The sequence below is a fragment of the Octopus bimaculoides genome, chromosome 15 (assembly GCF_001194135.2).
Source record: "Octopus bimaculoides isolate UCB-OBI-ISO-001 chromosome 15, ASM119413v2, whole genome shotgun sequence".
Lineage (NCBI taxonomy): Eukaryota > Metazoa > Mollusca > Cephalopoda > Octopoda > Octopodidae > Octopus > Octopus bimaculoides.
The window spans coordinates 50,596,008-50,606,286 of record NC_068995.1 but is presented as its reverse complement, the minus strand read 5'-3'; the positions used below and the strand labels follow the sequence as shown (position 1 = coordinate 50,606,286).

The following is a 10,279-nucleotide window of genomic DNA, read 5'->3' as shown; positions in this document are numbered from 1 at the left end:
CCCCCCCCAGAATGAAAGATAGACAGAATTTGAACTCGGAATGTAAAGACAGAAATTCCTCTAAGCATTTTGCCTAGCATGCTAATAATTCTTCCAGCTTGCTGCCTTTGAGGTTAATAAACCCCAAAGGGTTAATAATAGTAACAGTTATTTTATTAACTCTAGCCAAATTCTTCAATATTTATCAAAATTGATTGAAAAACTATATACAATGTGTTTCATTAAAAAAAATATGGTCATAGAAGAGTTAACAAAATGTCTAGCTTGAAATGTTGGTCAATGGCCATTTAGTAATTATTCGTTCAGTGTATGACTAACTAACTGTCTGTTAAACAAATCTTTGTATTATGGCAATAAAATTGGTTGTGAATGTTCTGTTTTTTTCTTCAGGTATCCGTCAACTTCAGTGCATTCTGTTAAAAGTTGCTCTTATTTTTGGTGTGGAGGTGCACTACAATGTATCGTTTGAGAATCTTTTAGAACCCCCGGCTGATCAAAGCAAAGAAAGTAAGTTCTGGCATTTCTTCTGTTAGTTTTGGTTATTTACAGCCTGGATGATTACCAGAAAACTGGAAATTAATTTAGATGGAACTTACACATGAATGTTAAGAGCAGTCTTAAACATATCTTGGAGAACTCATCCTGCCAAGTTACACCTGTATGGAGATCTCTTACCTGTTTCCAATATCACTAGGGAAAGGCGCTTGCGCTTTGTGAGTCATTACTGGTGAGCTAAACAAAAGCTGGAAAGTGATCTGTTGCTATGGATGTCAAAGCATGGCCAAACTCGAGCTGGTTGTCTGAGCATAATAGGGGAGAAAACTTGTATGGCGCCATGATACACCTAAGCATGCTAAAGGTTAATGATCTGTGATACATATATTTCTAAGGTTTGGTAAATGCTGTTAAAATTAGAAGACTGATCCAACCCTTATGACTTTTAAACAAAAATTTGAATTGTTAACTAAATATCAATTTAGATTATCTGATATAAGAAATTATTTTTTTCTTACCTTAACATCAAATTTTTTTTTCTTTGGATCCACAACCATTTTTTTTTTATTGCTTTTAATTAGTAACTATCTATTTTTTATTAATTACTTTAGTTCATGATCATCTATTATTTTATTTATTTATCCATTTTTTGTTTTTAAACTTTGTCTTCTGTTCATGCATTATGATGAAAGGAAAATTCTACAACTGGCCTGGAGACATGTTAAGAGAGATATCAGATTAAGGGTACTACACATTTGGAATTAACAATAGATTTAATCAATATATCATGAAGAGTACTAGACCTACTTCCTGTCAGTAATGGTGGAAATGGGAGGGAAGCTTAATGAGTAAATAAATGCTCCAGACAGTGATTGAGTAGTTAAAGATATTCCACCTGATTAAAGGTTGTTGAGTTCCAGCTTCCGCCGGGCCACATGCGGCCACATGTGTGCATTGTTTCTTTTTTTGGTTGTGGCACAGGGTGTATATTTTGACAGTTGTGGCTGCTTGAGAGCAAAAGGGATTAAACATGACAGAAATGATAAGGAGATAACACTTGAATGCCTAGTCTGTTGTTAGTTCGTATGCACCGAAAATGTATTATAAGGCGCAAGTGTGGCTTCCCAACCATGTAGTCTTGTGTTCAATCCCACTGCATGGCACTTTGTTATGCCAGTTACAATGATATATGGTGATTACTTACTTTGCTAACCTGACTTTGGAAGTAGGTCATTGCTGTTTACAGAGTATTACGATTTTTAAAATAATTCTGAAATGGATAGAATTATAAATGTAAGAATCAGAGTATTGTCCTCTTCTACCTCTTCAATGGAAGCCAATGCAGCCATCTGTTGCCATGCTTACTCACATGGACAGTGTTGTTTCTAAGAAAAAGCAGTTTAAACCCTTTTATCTGTGTGTATGTATATTCTAATCAATATATACATTATAATGGATATTCATCAAGCAGGAAATTAATATACAAAATAAAATTATATGGAAGAAAATCAAGAATAATTTTGAAATTGTACAAACTAAGTTATCTTAATGGATAAAAGTTTTCATTATTTTTGTTCTGATAAATCATATTTGAAGGCAAAAATTCTGTAAATGACCAGGTAACCATTTCCCACCATTTAGCAGACAATGTCTGATTATATTAAACAAGAAGAACTATTACAAGAATTTATATAACTCAAATGAAACTAGGCTCAAATATCCTTTTTATCATCAGTTTTCACTGAATGTATTTTATCAAGTGAAACTTTGAAACTTTGTGATATTTTTAAATAGAGTTTCAGAGTTGTACTTGTCTGGCAACAGTTTGATCTGAGATTGTATACTGAAACTGAAACAATTATATCATGGGAGACACATATCAGCCATTCAAAACCACAAAATCTGTGACTAGGGTGTAGATAATGCAATGAAAATTTTGTCACCAAATATTAATCCTTTAGCATTCAGATTAGTTTGTGAAATGTATTGCTTATTTATTCACTTTGGTTTGAATTAATGATGCATTATCTCGAAGCTTCAAGATTTCAATGATGTGATCGTTTATTTTTAGAATGACATTGAAGGGTAGGTGTGAAAAGTTGGATCTGGCCTGTTTGAACATAAAGCACGTAGAATATTTGGGCCAGAAATGACCAGTTTAAATGCTGAAGAGTTAAATGATTGAGTGGAGTTAACAGTTTCTATGGTTTTGAATGGCTAATATGATTCTCCCATTTAATTGATTTATAAAGTTTGTTTTCTATAAAATTATTTGTATTTTGATGACAAACATGTAAAAAAATTCAGACATTTTGGTTGTTTATATTTACATATCTTAAAGTCACTTCACTGATCATATGTGTTCTTTGTATTACAGAAATTGGATGGCGTGCACTGGTTAATCCAGCAAACCATCCTGTATCAGAATATCAGTTTGATGTTCTTATTGGTGCTGATGGCAAAAGAAACACATTAGAAGGTAATTCAAACTGGTTATTTATTTATATTTCCTAATCTCAATGTTAACTTTACAGATGACATTAACATAACATTTTCTTAAGTCTTAGCTCCTCTCTGCACCAGCTCTCACCATACATTTACAAATTAGAAATAATATTTCACAAGGAGGGATAAATAAGTACTCTGAACAAATTCAAATCCCTTCATACCTCAGTAATTAGAGACGCATTGTCTTCTGACTCCCCTAATACGCAATGAAACCAATATCTCTCTGAAATGAAAGACTAAAGTCATACATATCACATGGAAGATATAATGGTAATGATGATGATAATAATAATAATAATAATAATAATAATAATTATTTTATTAGCCACAAGGGCTCAGATAAACTAACATTAAAGGACATACAACAACATAAAAGACAAAAACGGCATGATACAATGGGTTTTCCACGTGTAAACAAGATAAATAACAATTAAAATTGAACAAATTAAAACTCCTAATAGGGAAGGTGCTTTAAGGTCCTCATGGAAAACCCCACAAAAGCCACCGGTGCCTCTATATCCATAAACCTCTATCTGTCTACATGTCTGTTTACTTACCTGTCTAACACTATCTGCCTTTTTCCCTATCTTTCTTTCTTTCTTTCTGTCTCTCTCTTCCTTTCTTTTTACTTTTTCTTTTCCTTCCTTCCTTCCTTCTCCCTTCCTCTCTCTCCACATCTTCCTATCAATGTATCTATTTGTCTGTCTGTCTGTTTTTTTTTTACACCTATTTCTACCTCAATTATAGAAACTTTCTAACATTCAATCTGCTTCTCTCTCTCTTTGTGATTCCTCATCTTGTAGGGTTTCAGAGAAAAGAATTCCGAGGCAAACTGGCCATTGCTGTGACAGCAAACTTCATCAACCGAAACACACAAGCTGAGGCTCGAGTAGAGGAAATCAGTGGAGTTGCATTTATTTACAATCAAAAGTTCTTTCATCAGCTTAAGGAAAAGACTGGTATTGACCTTGAGAATATTGTCTACTATAAAGACGCCACACATTATTTTGTTATGACAGCGAAGAAACAGAGCCTGCTTGATAAAGGCGTTTTGAAGCATGTAAGTTGTTGGCAGGGATGGTCTTCTGTGGGGTAGAGAGAGGGGAGTGAGTGAGAGATGGAGAGTTTGAGAGAGGGGGGAGGGAGAGAAGGAGAGTGTAAGAGAGAGTGAGAGGAGAGTGTAAATATATATATATATATATATATATATATATATGGACTACAGTTCATACGGTTACAGTATAGTTGATCTTTCTATAGATTGGTAACTAACCAGTATTTTCATTGGATTTATAATCCTTTAATGAGGTTTATTACCTTTACTTGATATATATATATATATATATATATATATATATACACACACACACACATATATTTATATTGTGTGATAGTTGCAAATTAGCATCACCATCATACAAGCAGTGTTTGTTTGTTGCCCAATCCTCCATGAAAACATGTCTGGTCATCGGGGAAATATTACCTTGCTTGGAAAGCTTTATCTGTGTTGAATTCCACCTTTCCAAAAAAGAATTATTTCCTGTTCTCTCTATGTTTATAAACTCTTATGACGCCAATAATAATTGTTATTTATCCCCGCTTAAAAGTGGATGTTGTGTCAGAACACAGAAAACTGTGACGGTTACCATGAGAAAACCTCTCATGTGGACTTGTAGTGCATATAAGCATTCTCTTTTATCTGCTCCACAAAACCATATGCAAGGTTCCCTCGTGGTAACTATCACAGCATAGTGTTCTGATACAACCTTCCACTTTTAAGTGGGGATAAATATTACCCTTTGGCATTAATACTGCTTCTGTCACTATTAATTATTTTTTAGTAATTGTATATATTTTCTCCCATCTTTCCCAGGATTACTCTGACACTGGTTCACTCTTGTCACGGTCCAACGTTGACCAAGAAGCATTATTATCTTATGCCAGAGAAGCAGCTGATTTTTCTACAAACCACCAGCTGCCTCACATGGATTATGCGGTCAACCATTACGGGCAAGCAGATGTGGCCATGTTCGATTTTACTTCCCTTTTTCAAGCAGAAAACGCATGTCGAATTTTAAGTAAACATAATCATAAAATGATTATGGCGTTAGTTGGAGATAGTCTATTGGAGGTGAGTTGCTATGAGTGAATGAATTTGCTCTGCTTGGTTTGAAACTTTTTGCCCTCTGCATCTTGTTTCCATTTCAGTTACATGTATATGTGAAAGTTGTATAATTTTAAACTTGTCTGTCTACTCACACACACACACACACACACACACACACACACACACAAAATCATATAAGCCTTATTTGTTCCAACAAAGAAACAAACAAGTTGTCTCTATGTGGTCACATGATCTCCATGAAATAGCAACCAAATCTTCTTGAAAATGCTTCTTTTTGCTCTATGAGAAAAAAGGGACATATTGGATTATAAACTCTTATTTGTGTGTGTGTGTGTGTGTGTTACATGTGAAAAAAAGACCATCACACATACATATATGGGTGGGGTGGGGGCACGTGGGTTTGTGTGTCATTGTGTCTATGTTTGTTGGTGTGTTGGCATTTCCATATTGAAGGGTTTGGCAAAAGAGACCAGGCTTAAAAAAACAAATAAGTACCAGGGTCGATTCATTTGACTAAAATTCTTCAAAGAAGTGCCCCATCATGGCCGTGATCTAACAACTGAAACAGATAAAAGATACAATATATTACGTATATTATTATTATATTTCTAATTGTCCTTAACTTCCTCTTACAAACTATTTTTTTCAGCCTTTCTGGCCGACTGGATCTGGTTGTGCACGTGGATTTCTAAGTGCCCTTGATTCAGCTTGGATGATCCGAAGCTGGGCAGGAGGAAAATTGACTCCACTGCAAGTAATAGCTGAGCGCGAGAGCATCTACCGATTACTCTCTCAGACAAAGCCAGAGAATATCAACAAGAACTATAATGCATACACAATTGACCCCAACACTAGGTATGTGAAGCTTTGTATTTATATTGCACACACACACACACACAGAAACCAGAAGAATTTATTCTTTCTCTGTAGCTCAGTACTGGTCCTCAGCTTAGGGGTTGGGAAACCCTGGGGTAGAGTTTAATGTAGTGTGTGGTGGTGTAGTTTCCTGCAAGGGCCCTGAATGGTTTCAGTGTTATCTTACTTTAGCTGACTGTTAGTTTCTACCAGATTAACAGACTCAAAATGCTGCCCTTTTCTTGTGTGTCCTTAGCAGAATTTACTCTGTTGCAGATTTTGCAGACCAGACCCAGTTCTATTCTTCCGACTTTCCTCTCCATCAGTATTTTTTTATTCAGGCAGACATTGGCCAGTAGACATTCAGGATAGGCATCTGCAATCTAGAAAGGTTAAAAAGGTCATGTGTAGTAGTACTACCCATCAATATCTGACTAGCAAAAAATATGAAAAAACACCAATAAATATTCCCTAATATTTCCATGATACTAGTTGGCTGTTTGAAATCTCAGTTTACTTTTTGTTGATGCACTCTTTCACTTTGTTTCTGATGCAAAACATACATTTATCTACTATTTCCCTTTCTATAACAGACAAGAGAAGTTATTTAATTAATGTTTTTGATTGCTTATTTCCCCAAAGGGTTACAGCTGCATGCTTAACCTGCACAAGTTCTCCCGTGACCTAAATTCAATAATATCAGTGCAGATTATGTCTCTTGCTATTTATTGATAATTGGTCAGCCCATGATGGAAACAGGCAGGAAAGCGATTTCTTTTCTCTAGAAAATAATAATGTAAACAAATGCATTATTCTAAATGAATATCTTGCATGAATATAACTGCAGTTTATAGAAGGAAGATACCATAAATGCTGCAGGGATGATAGAGAGAAGGGATAGTAGTACTTAATGTATGTCATCCATTTGAGTTCAAATTCCACTGAGGTTGACTTTGTCTTTCATGCTTTTGTGGTCGATAAAATACATACCAGTTGAGTACTGGGGTCAACGTAATCAACTTTCTCCCTTTACTGAACTTGCTGGTCTTGTATCAAAATTTGAAATCAGTTATTATTTAGCCAGGTAAGTTTAGCCAGCATCCTTTCTATATTTTAAAAGACCTATTTGCAGAAATTGTTTTTATGAAATTCACTTTAGATTTGATGTGTGTAAGTACAGACATGGTTGTGTGATTAAGAAGCTTGCTTTGCAACTGCATGGCTTTGGGTTCAGTCCCACTGGGTGGTACCTTGGGGCAACTATCTTCTGCTATAGTCCTGGGTTGACCAAATACCTTGTGTGTGAATTTGGCAGACAGAATGTGGAAGCCTACCACATACATGCATATATATGTATGTGTGTCTTTGTGTTTGTCCACCTCACTGCTTGGTTTGTTTACATCCCCATAAGTTAGTTTGGCAAATGAGACCAAAAGAATAAATACTAAATTTTAAAATAAGTACTGGGATCAAGTTATTTGATGGTGCTCTAGCATGGCCACAGTCCAATGACTGAAATACACAAAAGATAAAAGGTAAAGATTAAAATGTTCCATTCATGCAAGATTAAAAATAGGAAGGAAAAAGTAATCAGACGTTAAATCGATTGTTGGCTTTTGTTGGTGAAGTGAGAATGCAACTTTGTAGTTTGTGGTACCGTGTTGAAAAATAGGTCCCATGAGATATGACTTAGTAAAGGATGAGTTTTTATTAGATCCTGGGCAGGAAGATAATCTTCAAGGGATTTGCCAACATCCTAATGGATTTATAACTTATTTCATCCCTTTCTTGCACATGTAGATGTGCATGTGTGTGTGGGGAGAGAGAGAGAGAGAGAAAGAGAGGCTGACTGAGAGAAAGAAAGAAAGTGAAAGAGAAGTATGTATACAAAAGTCACATAGATCTTCATTATAATCATATTGTGTTGGTAGACATTATTGTGTGTGTGTATATAATATAAATGCTTTATTTTCTCTTTCTTTTTCTAGGTACCCCAATCTAAATTCAAATTATTTTAGATCTGAACAAGTTCGTCCATTGTATATATGTGATGAGGAAGATGAATATCTAAAGAATGAAATAAACGAGCTTCCACTCAAGAAGCCGCGAAATGGTAAATATGGGAAATGATATATTTTTTTATATTTTTATTTTATTTACATGATGCCACGTAAAAAGCACCCAGTACACTCTGTGAAATGGTTAGTGTTAGGTAGGTCATCCAGCTGTAGACACCATGCCATAAAAGAATGCCTCAACAAGTTCCATCTAACCTATGCCACTGTAGAAATGTGAGTGTAAAAACAACAATAACTATGTTGATGATGATGATATATGCATTCGTCGTCGTCGTCGTCGTCGTCGTTTAACGTCCGCTTTCCATGCTAGCATGGGTTGGACGATTTGACTGAGGACTGGTGAAACCAGATGGCTACACCAGGCTCCAATCTGATTTGGCAGAGTTTCTACAGCTGGAAGTTTCTACAGCTGGAAGTTTCTACTGGTAATTCAAAAGACCCTCTTTGAATATATTTGAAGGTTGTGTTAAGGTTACAAACGTTTGTGGAATACACTAGGGTAGAGTATTGTTAGTGGGGACACAAAGTTAAAGAGGTGGGTTCTTTCAGATCACTTGGTCTTTGGGACAAAGCCGAAGAAGTAAATGTTATGTTTATTGCAAAATTCAGGTATGGTGGGTGATAAATACAGTATGAGGATTAAGAAGTAGAGAGAAGGGGGGGGTGAAGAGTACAAATTTATAGATTGAAGTAACTGATGCAATCCGGTACAACCACCAGATTTTGGTGGAAATGAGAGCAAATGTGACTTAGAGGGAAAACAGGTATAACGAGTTGGCAGGTTCAAATAGAAATAAGCACAGCAAGTAAGATCAACAATAGGTGTGCAGACGGAGAAGCCTGTTTTGGTTGTTGGTGTTATTTAGCCCAGAGTTAATTCTGATCTTGTAAACTAGTGATCATAGGTGTTTCAGCAGTGACCATTCTGTATTTTATTTAGACAGATCTAACACCTTATCCAATATTTTATGTATAGATGTACTTACACAAGTGTAATCCGTCCGACTTTGTTTTCTCATGACTTTCAGACAAATGGATATCTTTTAATGAAATGTTCAACAAATACTTCTCAAATAGTGTAGATAACAATTTTATCATAATTTAATATGTAAAAAAGGATTGGTGGGGATGTACGCATGCATACTGGCACACATCACATTGTGTGTGTGTGTGTATACAGATAGATAGATAGATAAGCATTCAATCAAATACAATCTAATTGAGCTATACAATACAATTATGTATTTTACATTTAAAAAAATACATATTTTTCATAATTTGTTTAGACTTATCTCAAGAAGGCAAAGAAACACACACACACACACACACACACACACACATATGTACACACTCACACACACATCTAAATCTAAACCTACTTAGGTAAAATGAAGTGTCTATTGTTAATTCTAGAGTATGTTTTGTCTTTGTTATTTCAGATGATTTTATTGACAGCTACACATTGCTACGATGGTGCCAGCGTGTGCTCAACACTGGTAGACACCAGTCTGTAAATATTATAGATTTTACTTCCTCTTGGAAGTCTGGGTTGGCACTGTGTGCCCTTATACATACATTCAGACCTGATCTCATGTAAGTATACACTTTGTGCTCCCATCTATTTATCGTCTTCTCTTTTCTTTCCCTTGTTTCAGTTAGTGGATTGCAATTGTGCTGAGGCACTGCCTTGAAGGGTTTAACTCAATGGTTCCCAAATTTTTTCAGGCTTCCGCCTCCTTGGCACTTGAGCCACATTCCCCTCCACTTGAGCCATATTCCCCTCCACTTGAGTCACATTCCCCTCTACTTGCTACCATAAACACTGATCACTGTGTGCAGTAAATTCAAAACAAATATATTTCACAAATAAAACTTAACTTAATTTAACCCATTATTTTGTTGCTTTTTTTTTTTTATATCTATTGATCCCTTTTGGCCACCCCATTAACACTCCCATTTTTCTTCAGCACTCCCGAATCTTTCCACCAATTAGTGATTATAGCAGTCAATGGCTTGGGAGTGAATTTGGTAGATGGAAACTGTGGAAGCCCATTGTATATACGAGGTGGGGCTGAAAAATTCCTGACTATGGGTAAAAGAAAATACAGGAGGATCAGTTAATTATGATTTTATCCAACATATTCCCTTCTTAGATTCATACACTTATTGCAGCGGTCCTTGGTTTTTCTAAGCCCTGTAAAAGAACTGAGAAAGT

The 10,279-nt window shown here is 35.5% G+C and overlaps 1 protein-coding gene across 8 annotated transcripts in view; it reads left to right on the top strand.

Annotated features, from left to right (window-relative positions):
- Positions 1-10,279, top strand: part of LOC106870794 (F-actin-monooxygenase MICAL3) — a 110,126-nt gene that overhangs the window by 2,360 nt on the left and 97,487 nt on the right. For all 8 annotated transcript variants that reach the window (XR_008265637.1, XM_014917000.2, XM_014916996.2 and 5 more), the window contains exons 3-9: positions 391-507; positions 2,873-2,974; positions 3,807-4,063; positions 4,877-5,134; positions 5,781-5,986; positions 7,975-8,099; positions 9,504-9,657. Coding sequence is in view for 7 of the 8 variants with exons in the window: in XM_014917000.2 (XP_014772486.1) it covers positions 391-507; positions 2,873-2,974; positions 3,807-4,063; positions 4,877-5,134; positions 5,781-5,986; positions 7,975-8,099; positions 9,504-9,657 (1,219 nt within the window). In the remaining variant the exon portion in view is untranslated. The remainder of the gene's footprint in view (positions 1-390; positions 508-2,872; positions 2,975-3,806; positions 4,064-4,876; positions 5,135-5,780; positions 5,987-7,974; positions 8,100-9,503; positions 9,658-10,279) is intronic.